This window comes from Pangasianodon hypophthalmus, chromosome 7 (genome assembly GCF_027358585.1).
Source record: "Pangasianodon hypophthalmus isolate fPanHyp1 chromosome 7, fPanHyp1.pri, whole genome shotgun sequence".
Lineage (NCBI taxonomy): Eukaryota > Metazoa > Chordata > Actinopteri > Siluriformes > Pangasiidae > Pangasianodon > Pangasianodon hypophthalmus.
The window spans coordinates 12,232,928-12,249,436 of record NC_069716.1 but is presented as its reverse complement, the minus strand read 5'-3'; the positions used below and the strand labels follow the sequence as shown (position 1 = coordinate 12,249,436).

Below are 16,509 nucleotides of genomic sequence, written 5' to 3'. Positions count from 1 at the left end.
TCAAAAGATGATTTGATTAGATGGAACAAATTACCCATTACCCCTATTACCCCTATACCCGCAACAAATAAATACAAACCAAACAGCGGTGTGTTATATTGTTTATTGAAAAGAACAAACCTAGCTGTTAACAAATTTGCATTTATTTTAAACTAAAGTGCATAAAATTCTAAAATTATAAAATCAAAAGATTTAACCTAGGCTCTCAGTTCCAGTGTTAATTTTCACACTGTTTTTAGTCATAGTTTTTGTCTTCTGACGAAAATATCCTTTAAATTTAATCAATATTTCGTGTCGTATTTATTAATTTTAGTCAATTTTACTCTGACTAAAATGGCATCGAATATTAGTCAATGGTTGACAGGAAAATACAAAAATTAAACCAAATATTTTATATATTAACTTAAAGATGTATCAACAAAAACATATGAAAAATGCCATTGTTGTGAAAACCTGATCTCCTGAAATAATAACATTACAATGAGTACACTACTGCAATACAATATTGTGAATTCGTCATGCTTTAGTTATTCACTGTCCGTGTTTTAGTGCGTTGTTATGGAAGGAGCGTATTCACAACGTGACTTACCATTCTACCTAGCGTGTTACTTAAGTTCAAGTTCACTTGTGCATTCGTGTCATTTTGTGCAGAAGCAAGTTGTAATATTACGTTTATGTTGTGTATATGTCTGAATAGGATGCATCTGGTGAGTTAATTAACCGGCTCATAAAGCACTTCAGTTTACTGGTATTGATTCACTGTTCAGCTTCAGCTCACGCAGCTTAAGTGGTTCAATCCCCAAAATTATTGACTGGATTATTTGAAACACTAAAACTATTCTTTCTAGATTTTTCTTCTTCGAAAACATTGTTAGCGCATTGTTAATATATTGCATTTTTTCAACTGGATGTTTTAATTAAAATCAGTGTTAATGCTTGCTACACATCTTAAATTCAAATGCACACAGTTTTTGCATTCGAAAGTGCGTTTTTATCTTAAATTCGACAAATATTCAAAGTTCGAATTTTAATTTGACAGCCCTAGGGAACAGACGCAGTGCGAATGGCTAAACGTTGGTGACATTTATTCTTATGTAAACAAACAAGCATGTAAACACAATGGACAATATCAAGGTCAACATAATTATCGTGACAGGCCTATAGACCAGAAGGGCTAGCCTTTGCTCCCCACATGCATCAATGAGCCTTGGGTGCCCATGACCCTTCCTTGGAACACTTTTGGTAGGTACTAACCACTGCATACCGGGAACACCCCACAAGATCTGCCGTTTTGGAGACGCTCTGACCCAGTCGTCTAGCCATCACAATTTGGCCCTTGTCAAAGTCGCTCAGATCCTTACGCTTGCCTTTTTTTTCCTGATTCCAACACATCAACTTTGAGAACTGACTGTTCACTTGCTGCCTAATATATCCCACCCCTTGACAGGTGCCATTGTAATGAGATAATCAATGTTATTCACTTCACCTGTCATGGCCTGTTATGACCAATCAGTGTATGTTATTGGTCTGTATCTTGCATTTCTAGTGCTTCCTGTATAAACATACCCATTTTGCCTTCATTTTCTTGCTGGGACTGTATTTTAATTTTTATGCAGTACACCGATGAGCCAAAACATAATGACCACTCACAGATGATGCTAATAATGTTGATTATCTTGTAACAACAGTACACAACAAGGTCTGGGATATGTTAAATGGTAAGCAATCAGCTGGTTCTTGTAGTCGTCACGCTGGATATGGGAGAAATGGGCAAGCATGAAAATCTGAGCAACTTTAAGGGCCAAACTGTTATGGCCAGACAACCGGGTTGGAGCATCTCCGAAATGACAAGGCTTGTGGAGTGGCCCTAGTCGGCAGTTCTGAGAATGAGAATGATCAATACGTTCTTCTATTGTCAAAGGCATGAGAATGATCAATACGTTCTTCTATTGTCAAAGGCATTCTTAAAGGCCATCTGAAAAGAATATATCTATCTATTATACATATATATTTTCTTTCATTTTGCTAAAAAGTGTTAATGTCCCCTATGTAAGGAGAATTCTGGGACACTGTATACAAATAAAGTTAAAAACAATCAGAAACTTTTTAGGAACAATAAAGAAAAATTAAAAACTTACAATAACCTAGCTGTATAAGTGTGCACACCCCTAAACTTATATTTTGTTGAAGCACCTTTTCATTGTGAGGGTATCTCCTGCGCACAGTCCGCTTCAGGTCACCCCACAGATTTTTAGCTGAATTCAGGTCTGGGCTCTGGCTAGGCCATTCAAAAACACTGATCATCTTTTGGTTAAGCCATTCCTTTGTTGACTCGGATATATGCTATGGGTCACTGTCATACTGAAAGGTGAAATTTCTTTTCATCTTCATCTTACTAGCAGACACCTGAATGTTGTGCACTAAAATTGGCTGGTATTTGTAGCTATTCATTATTCCCTCCACCATGATAATAATTCTGGCTGAAGAAAAGCAGCCCTAATATATGATGATTCCACCACCATGCTTCACTGTGGGTATGGTGTTCTTTTGTTGATGATGATTTTTTTGCACCAAACACATCTTTTGGAATTATGGAATTATTATACCTTTTAGAATTGCTCTCGTCAGACCTTAATACATTTTAGCCACCCTACTCCATAGCCCAGACATGTGAAGAATACGAGAGATTGCTGTCACATGCAGAGAGTAATCAGTACTTGTCAGATATTTCTGCAGCTCCTTTAATGTTGCTGTTGGTCTCTTGGCAGCCTCCCTGGTAAGTTTTTGTCTTTTCCTTTTGTAAATTTTGGAGGGACTTCCTTTTCTTGGTAATGTCGCTGTTGTGCTCCATTTTCTCCACTTGTTGATGATGGCCTTCACGGTGTTCCATGGCACATCTAATGTTTTGGAAATTTTTTTGTACCCCTCTCCTGATCGATTTCTTTTGACAGGGAGGTCCTGTAAAGGCTTTGTCAGCTCTTTGCAGTCCAAGGCTTTAGGAGTCAGATGAAACCAAGATGATGAAACCAAGAACATCCTACAGAAACAGCTGGTCTTTATTCGGTCTTTGTCAGAATGATTTTATTGATGACAACTGTATGATAATTACCTTTGAACACGAGATTGAACGTGATTGGTTCATTCTGAACAAAGCCACATCCCCAATTATAAAGGGGTGTGCACACTTATGCAACGAGGTTATTGGAACTTTATTTTTCCCTAAAATGTTTCTGATTGTTTTTCACTTAACTTTTATACATTGTAATTTCACATTGAGGGAGGGAAAAATTCTGACATGATTGATCTTGGTTTAATTTTTTTCATCACAAAAACTTGCCATTTTAACAGGAGTGTGTAGACTTTTTATATCCACTGTAATTTTCCTACTTTCTAGTGAAATGTTGCAATGTACATTTCTTATAGAGAAGCTCCAACTCTAATAAATTAACATCATCATCTTAAAATGTAGCTGCAAGCAGCTACTGAGTAGTGAAGCACTACATAGCACAACTTTGGGGTCAAATGACACCAATGTTTCGTCCTCCCTCAAGACATAGTCCTCAATACAGCTTTCAAATTTGGTGTCAAATAAAATGAAGCACTACAGGGTTATGACTTCACATTTTTTGGTTATTTCAATGTCAATATCTGCCATATTACAATGCAAATGTTAAAAGCAATACATGACTTTAATGAGGCAGTCTCCAAGGAATCACCTGACAGATAAAATGATTTTAGGTCAAGCAGCTAAAGAGAATATTTTACATATATATACAGTGTAAAAAAATGATGCGGATATAGGTCAAGAGCTTCAGTTAATGTTCATACCAACCATCAAAATGAAGAAAAGGTTTTATCTCTGTAACTTTGATCATGGCATGGATATTGGTACCAGATTGGCTGGTTTCAGTATTTCAGATGCTTTTCTGCTTACCATGGCTTTAAAGAGTGCTTATTTGGGTTACTATAGACTTCTTGTCAGCTCAGACCATTCTAGTCATTCTCCTCTGACCTCTCTTATCAACAAGGTGTTTCATCCTGCAGATGCTCCTCTCACAGGATGTTTGTTTTTTGCACCATTCTGTTTGTGTTGTAGAGAAAGTTGTGTGTGAAAATCCCAGAAGATCTGCAGTTTCTGAAATACTCCAACCTGCCCACCTGATACCAACAACCATGCCACTGTTAAAGTTACAGACATCACACATTTTCTTCATTCTGATGTACAGTATTCTGATGATATTTGATACATTAGTATTCATCAAGCGGCTCTATGAACAATGCAAAAATAATGGTGACAACATGCTTGTCTTGTTGTCCTTGTCTTGTTCCTCTGAATAAGGTGAATGGTTTAGAGATATATCCATTAGTAATAACCGACGCTGTAAAGGAGTTAGTATTTTGATCCAGTTTATGATATGTTGCCCAAATCTGAATTATTTTTAGGGTGCCAAAGAGAAAAGGCCAGTATACCCTAACCTTTACAGCATCTAAGGATGCAATTATGGTTGGGGAAGCAGGCACATGTATAAGATTAAAAAGTCTTCGCATATTTTCTGAAGAATGCCTCCCTTTAGTGAAACTGGTCTGATCGGGATGGACTAAGAACAGTATTACAGATTCTAGTCTGATAGCACTACTGTTAATGATAGGGGGCAATAGAGCATTTTGTGGGGTCTTTGGTTTTGGGATAAGTAAGATAAGAGCTGTGTTCATATGTTGGGTTAAGATTGAATTATTGAGGATTTCAGACATCATTTACATATATAAAGATGCAATAATTGGCCAGAAATGTTTATAGAATTCTGCTGGGTAACTGTCTGGTCCTAAGGATTTATTGTTTTGCATGCGTTTTAGCACTGTTTGGAGTCTTTCAAATGTGTCAGAATGATTTGTAGTCAGTGGAAGGGTGACATTCCTCAGAAAGGTGTTGATTTCTTTTCAGATATAATGGTTTATAAAGGTTTGAGTAATAGGATCTAAAGTTATTGTTTATTTCCATTGGATCTTGGATGATGTTTCCAATGGTATCTGTGATTGATGCAATAATGTATTTTCCTTTATTTTGCTTTACTAGATTTGTTAAGAGTTTCTCTGATTTGTTAGCAAATTTGAAGTGTTCTTGGTGCAATCTAAGAAGCATTCTTTTTTTTGTTAATACTGTTATAAAAATGAGGCAAGCATTTTGAAATTCTTTGAGGATTTCATCTGTAGGTATTTGAGAGGCTAATTGGTCTATTCTCTTTATTTTTTCCTGTCGATTGAATAAGTACTTATTCAATAAATATTTGCTTGAGCACAAATCAAGTGTTGGTAGAGACTTCTTGATGAGGTGAATTTTCACAACAGTAGTGAGATCTGTGGTCGTGTGTATGGAATGAAGCAGTGGCATAAAAAAGTTGTGGTAATGGTAGCTATCATTGTAGGATTTTGGTATATATCAGGTATTATGTATTATGTATTATTATTATTATTATTATTACTACCAACATTAATTGCTCATAACCATACTGACCTACACCTTCAATAAAAACAGCAACAACTGCAATAATTACTGTAACGATGATTTGATCTAGTGGATGCAGGAGTTTGAGTACACGGTTATGTCTGGTAATCACAGATATGAATTAATACTTGAATGAGTTGGATAAAGAAATGAGTGCTTAGTCCATGTGGGTCATTTTCCATGTATGACTATGTACAGTGGGTATAGAAAAGAATCACCTCCCTTCAAAATAATCACATTTTGTTGCTTTGCAGCCTGAAATGAAGACAGACACAATTTTTTTATCCAGCTGTATTTACTCAGTGCAACTTATAACATCCAACTGAAAGATATAACAGCAACAGATCAGAAAAAAAATAAATAAATATAAAAACAGAATCACTGAGTTACCCCCCTCCTAAAATGACTTGGAAACTCAATCAGGTGTAGCTAAACACCGTCTCAATGGCACACCAAGCCATTTGACTTCCACCTGTGATCAACTGTGGTCAATTTGATTAGCTCAGCATAAAAGAGCTATTCCTGGACCATTTCAGTCCTTAGTAGTGCAACTGAAGCAAACAATCAACTATGGGTGGCAAGGCATTGTCAAAAGATCTCCAGGATAAAGTTCACTGTGTGTCACTGTGTGCATGTGACAACAATATCACAAATTCTCCACAAATGTGGCTTGTATGGGAGGGTTGCAAGAAAAAAGCCACTCCTCAAGAAAGGCTACATTTAGTCACGACTGAGCTTTGCCATAACACACCTTGAAGATTCTTAGGCCACATGAAACAATATGTTATGGTCAGATGAGACTAAAATTGAATTATTTGGCCTCAACACCAAACAATATGTCTGGCGGAAAGCCAATACAGCTCACCATCCAAATAACACCATTCCTACAGTAAAGCATGGAGGTGGTAATATCCTGTTGTGGGGGTGTTTCTCTGCAGCAGGGACTGGAGCACTTTTCAGGATCGAAGGAAAAATTGATGGGGCAAAATACCATCAAATTCTTGAGGAAAACCTGCTGCCCTCTGCCAGAAAGTTGTCAATGGGAAGAAGGTTCACCTTCCAACATGACAATGACCCAAAGCACACAGCAAAACTGACCACACAGTGGTTGAAGGAGAAAAAGGTGAATGTCCTTGCATGGCCCTGTCAGAGCCCAGACTTAAACCCCATTGAAAATCTGTGGAATGACCTGAAGACTGCAGTCCACCAACGGTCACCATCAAATTTAACTAAACTTGAGCAGTTCTGCAAAGAAGAGTGGGCAAAGTCTAGATGTGCAAAGTTGGTAGAGATGTATCCCAACAGACTAAAGGCTGTAATTAAAGCAAAAGGTCGTTCAACAAAATACTCACACAAGAGGGTGATCCTTTATCCACCTCAGTGATTCTGTTTTTTAATTTTTTAATTTTTTTCTGACCTGTTGCTATTATATCATTCAGTTGGATGTTATAAGTTGCACTGAGTAAATACAGCTGGATAAAACAAAAATTGTGTCCAACTTCATTTCAGGCTGCAAAGCAACAAAATGTGATTATTTTGAAGGGGGGTGATTCTTTTCTATATTCACTGTATATGTATGTGTGTTAGTTTAGACAAGGAGTAATATACAGGTCTTTAAACAGAGTGCCATTGATAAATTTCTCTCGGTTGAGACTCACCCAGACGCCTTTAGCCCGATTCACTCAGTATGCTCATAATCACGACTGGAAATTGTTCGTCTGCTCCGTAGTGTTTGTCTTTAAGTCTTTTTCCAAGGCTTCTGATGTATTTGCGCTGTTTAAAACATTCAAATTTTGCTACTATCGGGGCAAAGTCCAGTGGGCACATCGTTAGACGGAAGAGCATTTGCATAGGTTTTCGTTCTACTGATGTGAAGTACCCTGGCGAGAGCAGTGTCACAGTTTGAAGCACTGAAGACTATATCAGCAAAGAAATCCATGCCTCCCATGAATGACCACCATGACCACCTCCCTACAGTGCATAAGGAAGAGGTCAACCCTTACAAAGCTACGGGACCCAGCAACGTACCTGGGCGAGTTCTCAGGGACAGCAGAGATCCTGACCGTTATCTTCCATATCTCCCTGAGCCAAGCAGTTGTCTCATGGTGCTTCAAGGCTACCACCATCATACCAGTGCCAAAGAAGTCTGCGGTGTCGTGCTTCAATGACTACCATCCCATAGCACTCACACCAGTGATCATGAAGTGCTTTGAGCGGCTGGTCACATCAGGATCAGGCTCCCCACTACACTGGACCACTAAAGTTTGTGTACCACCCCAAACATTCCACTGAGGACGTGATCACGCATGCCCTCCACTTGACCCTAACCCACCTTTACAAGAAGAGTATTTACATCAGAATGCTGTTCATAGAATTCCGTTCAGCATTCAACACAATCATCGCCCAACAGCTGATATTTGATATATGAAAATTTGGACTTGCAAGGTTTCAGTGTAGTAAATTTAGAAACTGTGTCAGTAATTTGATTAAGATTAAAATGATCAGGAATATGGGTCAGAGAGTCCATGTGAACTAAACCTGGTTATCTAAAATATCTAAACACACACACACAGTAGCCACCTGGTATACACAGGGGACCTTTTGCCATTGGTTCACAAACTCATTCCCAGGAACCGAATTAGCATGTAATACTTTGGGGTGAGCCTACCTGACTGGGGATCCATCCTGCCATAAAATACATTGTGTCTCTCCCATTTAGTACTCTGGCCATTATACATTTCAAAGAGGCTCAGGGGTACAGAAAGGTATGCATTACATAATGGCTTTTATGCAATACCATCCTATGCCTGCGTCTTCGTCCAGTGACCCACTAAGTTCTCTACATTTTTACTCTTTGTATCTTGTATTCTTATTTGTTTTTTGTACAATAAACTCTGTTATTACTTAGTTTCTAAAATACTCAGTAGTTCTTTTGAAGAACTGTATGGTGCATTGATAGTTCATGATTACTAGAAATAGTTTTAATATCTCAGACACATTTGAAACGGACCTGAAGTCAGTGTGCAACTACCCCCTGTTCAGGACATTTTCCATACAGGCTGTAGCTGCAAGGCCTCCAACATTGTGGGGTGAGGGAAAAAAGAGCCCGTTCTGAGTTGTCTCAAGCCGGCCTCCCACCTCCTCATTTCTGGTCCAACCCGTAAAAGTGCCACATGAGTGCTGAAACCCAGGAAATTGAGGAAGATCCACCACCATGAGAGCATCAAGGCCCTTGCCGGCATCCACCAGACACAACATTGGTCCCTCTTCGAGCTGTGCATGGTGCAGGAGCAGTGCTTGCAGGCCCTTCTCCAAGCCCAAGCTGAGGACCGGCAGGTGCTACGGAGCCTGGTCCAGCCAGCGGGTACTCCAGCAGCAGCCCCGGTGGCCTCCGCGGTCACACAACATGCTCTCCACAATGGGACCACAGAATGACCCAGAAGGTTTTGCTGAAATGCTTCGAGGATGCTGCAGAAGCGTGGGGCTGGCCAGACTCACAGTGGGTGTTCTGCTTGCTGCTTCTACTATTGGGGGAAGCCAAGCTTGCGGCCCAGCAGCTTCTAGTCACGAACCTGCTGGAGTCGCCCATTCGCTTTCGCCCAACAGCTCTGAGACGCCAGTCAACGGTGGCTGCTGGCAGAAGAGCAGACATATTCTACCTAGTAGTGCTGTAGCAGTTCGCCGCCTGGCTCCTGAAGGGGGAGGTGTAATAGGTCCAATGCCACCATCTGTTGACGCTAGAAGAGGCAGTCTAACTGGCAGAGGACTACTTGGCGGGGTATCCGGGGCAGGCGAGCCCCCTCCCTTCTCCCTCCCTCTCTCTCACTCTCGGTCTTCTCCTTTTTCTCCATGCCCTTCCCCATTCCTGCACCCGCCTGTCTCTCCTCCTCCTCAGGTTGGTGACTCCAGGGCCACAGGTTGGAAAGTAAGACCTGGGCCGGTGTGCTGGCCTTACAGATGCCCATGAATATCCCCTAGTGGCCATCACAATCCAATTCCAGGGACAAGACTCACCCATCCACTGATTTTGGGGACAAATCGGCTGGCATTTCAGATGTTGTTGAGGGGAAAGTGTGTGGAGCTCCAAATTACTCGCCATGTGGTAAGGGCTCTTCGAAGGTCGCAAGGCGAGTCGGGGAGATAGACTATGAGGTAATACAAATGGATATAAGCAGGGCATGGCAGATATACCACCTCAATCTTTTTAAACCACGGAAAGCGGTGTTCCCTGTGGCTTTGGCAATGGTCGTTTTGGAGAAGAAGGAGCTAGGACCGGAGGTGAATCTAAAATGGGTGGCTCAATACAGCCCAGTCCCCAGTGGAGACCACCTCTCACCATCCCAAATCACGGAGGTTGCCAATTTGCAAGCAGAATTTTCCACCAAGTTTTCACCTCTACCCAGTCACACTAACCTCACAGAACACCACGCCGAGATGCCTGAAAACAAAAAACAAGTGGTGCGGGAGGAGTCCCACACTGACTGGTCCAGTCCAGTGGTCCTGGTTCCCAAGGCAGATGGTTTAGTCCTGTTCTGTGTGGACTTTAGAAGAGTCCATACAATGTTTAAATTTGACGCTTATTCAATGCACCGCATTGACAAACTGCTCAATAGGTTAGGTGAGGCTCGCTTTTATTCGACACTGGATTTGACAAAGGGATATTGGCAGATCCCCTTCACTCCAACACCTTGTGTGAAAAACGACCTTTTCCACTCTGTTTGGTTTATACCAATTCATGACCCTTCCATCTGGGTTGTTTGGAGCCCCAGTGACCTTCCAACAACTCATGGACAAAATCCTCTGTCCACACTCTTCCTATCTATGTATATATATATATGTATATATATATGTATATATATATGTATATATATATGTATATATGTATATATATATATATATATATATATATATATATATAGTAATAATTTGCAGCAACACTTTCAGCAACTGAAAGCTGTCCTGAGATCGTTGAGATGGGCGGGACTCACAGCAAAGAAGTGTGCAATTGGCCAGGTGGAAGTACGGTATCTGGGCTTCCACATGGGCCATGGGCAGGTGTCCCCAAATTGATAAAACAGCAGCGACTGCAGCTTGCCCGAGACACAAGACTAAAAAGGAGGTGAGATGGTTTCTGTGGCTGGCTGGCTATTATCGTAGGTTTGTGCTTATTTGTTCGGCTGTCACCAGCTTTTAAAGAAAAATCCAAAAACAACAGTCAGTGCCATCACCAACAACCTCAGGGCAGTGGCGAAGGTATCACAATCCACCATTTGAAAAACTTCGAGAGCAGAAATATAGAGGCCATACCACAAGATGCAAACCACTTATCAGCAGTAAGAACTGGAAGACCAGATTGGAATTCGCAATACAGCAATGAGACACAAAAACTCTATAACAGAGTTTTATGATGAGACCAAAGTTATCCTCTACCAAAGTGATGGAAAGGTCAAAGTGTGGCAAAAGATAGATTTGCTCATTATCCAAAACATGCAAGCTCATCTGTCAAGCATGGTGGAGGCAGTGTCATGGCTTGAGCTTGAATGGCTGCTTCTGAAACGGGCTCACTCTTTACTGATGATGTAACTCATGATGGTAGCAGCAGAATGAATTCAGAAGTCTACAGAAAAATCCTGTCTGCCAATTTACAGAGAAATGCATCCAATCTAATTGGGAAGATCTTCATCATGCAGCAAAGTTTTATACTGGCCAAGTCAATCACCAGACCTTAACCCAATTGAGCATGCATTTCACCTCCTGAAGAGGACACTGAAGGGAGAAAGCCCCCAAAACAAACAACAGCTGAAAGAAACTCCAGTACAAGCTTGGAAAAGCATCACACAAGTAGAATGCAAGCGTTTGGCGATGTTAGTGCAAAGGGATATGCAACCAAATATTAAGTGTTATTTACTTTAAGACTATCTGTTCCAATACTTTTGCTCAACAAAATATTGGGTGGTCTAAGTTAACACATCTAGATGTAAAAATCAGGAAATGAGAGCTGAAATTCTGATCTATTGTCTCATATTCACCTATTGATCTCAAACCCAAATGTCTTCAGTGTATAGCAAAAACAAAAGAATTGGCTACTCCAGTACTTTCACAGAAGACTGTAGATGATTGCAGAAATACAAAATCAAAAATTTTCAACAACCATCTCAGTCTTTGGATTTTCAGCTTAAGAATGTAAAATAACTTGATGTTCAGCATGAAGAATACATGCATCTCAATCACATGAATTAATCTGACCTGCTTACCTATGCTGCTGTGGAACTGTACTTGTTCTTCTGGATCCGAAGACAGCACAGAACCAACTGGTAAAGCTAACAGGCTAAAGACAGCAGTTCAGGAATACCAACATACTGTGTGCTAAAATAAATGTATAGAGCACCCCCATATGTGAGAACATTGCATTTTTGCTCAGTTTTATAAAGGTTGCCAATAATTCAAGAGTTGCAGCTGTAGTAGTGTGAGAATGTGCTTGCAAATGTCCTGTCTCAACAAAAGTTGGGGAAAAAAATTTTGACAACGTGGTTCCTGTGGGTTGGATTTTTGCATCCTGTGCCTGCTATAAGCTTTTGTATTATTTCTTTCCTTAAACTTTTGTTATTCTTTTCTCTCTGCTGCACGTATGCAGATACAAATTTACCATTTTTCCTAGTGGCAGCATGTGAACTTAACTAAATATTCATTTAGGTTTCTCCAGTGCTTACCATGAAGGCACATGACATACTGGCACTGCTTTCCTCATCCTGCCAGTGAACAACTGAAATCTTTTTTCTCCACTTCCCATGGACTCAGTCAGCTTTTCCCCATTCTTCAGGTGGTCAGGCCTTAAAAAAAAAAAAATTTAAGTTAGAATAAGTCCATCACAACTCTTTCCAGTGCTAAGGGCCTGAATACATCCTGATGAAGATACAGGGTTTTCCCAGCAAATTGTTTTTCTATTCATTCAAATAAATGGAACATATCACACTTAGAGCAAGCATAGCTTCCTTCTTGACATACCACTTTACGCTTAATCAAGTGAATAGCCAAGACGTCAAAATTACAGCAAGTTTAGTTTCTCCTTGCCATTCCTTTCATACTGATAACATTAGATATCATATTAACATAGCTCATTCACTGATATTGATAGGAGGAGTTGTAAGTACTTAATACTTAATAATGGTGACAGCTATACATTTTTTAATATGTAGCATTTAAGAATAATAATAGTGACATAAAATGATTTATTTAGAGTTCTTCAATAGTAGCTTGGCTTCAGTTTACAGAGAAATGCATCCAATCTAATTGGGAGGAACGTCATGTAGCAAGGCAATGACCCAAAACACAATGCCAACACAACAAAGGACTTCATTGGAGGAAAAAAGTGGAAGGTTTTATACTGGCCAAGTCAATCACCAGACCTTAACCCAATTGAGCATGCATTTCACCTCCTGAAGAGGAGACTGAAGCAAAAAACTCCCCAAAACAAACAACAACTGAAAGAAGCTCCAGTACAAGCCTAGAAAAGCATCACAAAAAGCAATCAAAAATGCAACCGTTCGGCGTTGTCAGTGTGTCGCTGCTTTAATGCAGTTAGTGCAAAGGGATATGCAACCAAATATTAAGTGTTATTTACTTTACGTCTATCTGTTCCAACACTTTTGCTCATCTAAAGATTGGGTGGTCTGGCACAAAAGGTGCCATGTTCTAAGTTGCTTAACACATTTAGATGCAAATATCAGGAAATGAAAGCTGAAATTCTGATCTATTGTCTCATTCAACTTTTGATCTCAAACCCAGATGTCTTCAGTGTATACCAAAAACAAATGAATCAGCCTTGTGATTCCAATACTTTCGGAGGGGACTGTAATAAGGTTGTATGTGTGTATGCGTGTGTTGCAGACATTTAAATAACTGGAATGGATTTATAGGGAGCTCTAGCTCCAGTTCATCAGTCCCAGATTTTTGAATGGATGGATTAAAAGTTGGAATAAGTGTGACATGATGCACTTACTCTTATCCATCAAATAACCACAAATAATTACAAACGCTGTTCATGGATAAACGTTACTTGCTCTGAATAAAGTAAACTATGTTTGATATGGAGATCAAACAGGAAATGACAGCATAAGTACGGGATTGCATACAAAAGGGGCTCACTGAGATGTGAGCAAAGTGAGAGCAGCAAAGCTCTAGATATACCAAAAGAAGTAGCATTCAATCAGGTCAAATTCAGGTTAGAAATAATAATCCACTCTACTAGAAATGAAAAGAAGCTATTTTCTATAGCTAGATAAGGCCAGAAGCCACGTCTCACATTGAGCTGGTCTTGCTCGTGCACACACTCCTGTTTGCCTATTCAAATGATCTGAGGCATGCTGAGGCAAAACAGGTGCAGGAATCAATGTCCTGAAGTGCCGAAGTGATTCATGATTTGAAGGATGGTCCGTCTTGGCAGGATCCTTGTGAATCTGTTTGTCCCAGGGGAAAACAAAAGTAGAGATCTCGCTTTGAGGAACACAGAAGGGACTGGCTGCTTCATGCTTTAATCTGAACAGTTTTGGTGAGGTTTGTTTCAAACTGCAAGAAAAACAAAAGTAATAAGAAAATAAAAGATGAATGCATTTCAGTTTAGTGGAATTTAGCCTTGCTGCATTGGGCCCATGTGCACACAAACACTACTGGCTTTTCCAGCCATGTTGTTTCTGCAGAGCTTGTCTCTTTTGACCCACTCACGACTGAAGCAGACACGAGAGAGTGAGGGGTTGTCCCTTGGGGGTTTTAATCTCAGAGGGGTCTCAGGTTGTGTCATCTTACATCTTCTTCCAATAAAAAAAATTTTTCAAAAAATAAATAGAAAAAGTGTCAGAACACAAAGTGCATTGCCGCTTGCTACGTAGCTGTAGATCGGTCAGAGTGCCCTTGCTGACCACTGTCCACCACTGAAGGCGCCTACAGTTGGCATGTGAGCATCAGAACTGGTCCATGGAGCAACGGAGCAAGGTGGCCTGGACTGATGCATCGTGTTTTCTTTTACATCATGTGCACGACCAGGTGTGTGTGTGTGCATAGGATGCACTATGGGAAGAAGGCAAGCCGGGGGCAGTGTGATGCTCTGGGCGATGTTTCACTGGGAAACCTTGGGTCCTGGAATTCATGTGGATGTTACTTTGACACGCCACAATTGTTGCTGACTAAGTACACCCCTTCATGGTAACGGTATTCCCTAATGGCAGCGGCCAATGGGATATTGCACCCTGCCACACTGCAAAAATTGCTCAGGAATGGTTTGAGGAACATGACAAAGACTTCAAGGTGTTGACTTGGCCTCCATATTCCCCAGGTCTCAATCTGATGGAGCATCTGTGGCACCAACTGGACGAACAAGTCTGATCTATGGAGGCCCCAACTTGCAACTTACAGGACTTAAAGATTATGCTGCTAATGTCTTGGTGCCAGATACAACAGCGCACCTTCAGAGGTCTTGTGGAGTCCATGCCTCTTCGGGTCAGAGCTGTTTTGGCGGCACAAGGGAGACCTACACAATATTAGGCAGGTGGATTTAATGTCATGGCTGATCTGTGTAGACTGGATTATTGCTGAGTTACCTTAAAAAGTGTGATATTTTCACCAATTAGCTAACAACAACAACAACAACAATAAAGGACAATTATTTATCGGTAAATAGAGATAACAGCATTAAAGGTAAAAAGAGCGAGAAAAGAAAAAAATAAAAAAGAGAAAAAAAGAGGAAAAAAAAGACAGCTCATTACAGTTTTTAAAACACAAAATGCAGTTTCAAAATAGAAAAACATACTTCACACTAGCCTAAGTGGTGGTATACATGGTCCCAATCATTGAAATCCATGCAACATACTATCTGAGACATCAGGATCCGTGTAGTTTAAAATAATCAGTTTTGGAGTGAGACATACATGCAAGGTATTCCAGTGGTACTAACTCTATTAATACTTTCTGCCAGCCTTTCACAGAAGGGATCTTATCAGTAGTCCACTGTAAGAGGATATTCTTCCTAGTCACAAAGGTCATAATGTTAAATAGCCTTCTGTAACCTGCAGAGGTTATCTGACCTCTGGGCAGACCTAATAAGGATTTAACTCTAAATCTTTACTCGGGATCTTTTGCATTCACTAAGTATATTAATCCAGTACGTCTGTATTACATGACATGTCCATAAATAGTGAGTCAAAGTGCCAATTTCAGTCTTACATTTAAGACATAAAGGTAAGAAAGAGGAGTTAAAAGTGTGTCTATGATTACGTGATATACGTAATCTATGTATTATCTTTAGTTGTATCGCATATGTATGATTACATACTGATATTGTTTTAGCATATTTCCAAACCTCTTCAAGATCCATCATCAGCTGTCTTTGATAATTCCCTTTCCCATGTTCTTCTGGTATCCTGTGTGTCTACACCAGTTATGCAGTTTAACGTATGATAGAGGAGACTAATTGACACTCTCCCAAATTTTTGAAAAATCATTCTCTCCACAGAAGATCTTTCAGAGTTCTCTTTTAAAGTTGTGCTCTCCATTACATAATGTCTAATTTGTAGAAATCTGAAAAATTCTGATTTTGGGAGTTCATATTTATCTACAATTTGCTGAAATGACAGCAGGTTATTAACAGTATATAAATCTTTAAGCCTGACTATACCCATCTCAGACCAAAACCTAAAGTCGGCATCCCTGGCAGAAAATCAGTAAAATATTTAATATTGGGGTCAAGACAGAGGTAAACTTGGACCTTCCCTCCAAACGCCTAACTAACTGCCATGTCTTCAGTGTATTGATTGTAACAGGATTAACACAGGTTTTTTTTATCTTTAAAACTTTTAAAGAATAATAAGTCTTGCAATGGATATTTAGATAAGTGCGTTTTGATGTCTAACCACATGGAGGAGTCATCTGTTGTTATCCAATCGTAGAAATACTGTACCTTAAGTGGGTAAACTTAAACTGAGAATTTCTGACATTAGGTAGGTCTAATCCCCCTT

At 39.9% G+C, this 16,509-nt stretch overlaps 1 protein-coding gene across 4 annotated transcripts in view; it reads right to left on the bottom strand.

Annotated features, from left to right (window-relative positions):
- Window positions 1–16,509, bottom strand: part of st3gal5 (ST3 beta-galactoside alpha-2,3-sialyltransferase 5) — a 96,175-nt gene that overhangs the window by 67,699 nt on the left and 11,967 nt on the right. For all 4 annotated transcript variants that reach the window (XM_026940337.3, XM_026940335.3, XM_053235618.1 and 1 more), the window contains exon 2: window positions 12,214–12,333. In XM_026940337.3, coding sequence (XP_026796138.1) covers window positions 12,214–12,333 — 120 coding nt within the window. The remainder of the gene's footprint in view (window positions 1–12,213; window positions 12,334–16,509) is intronic.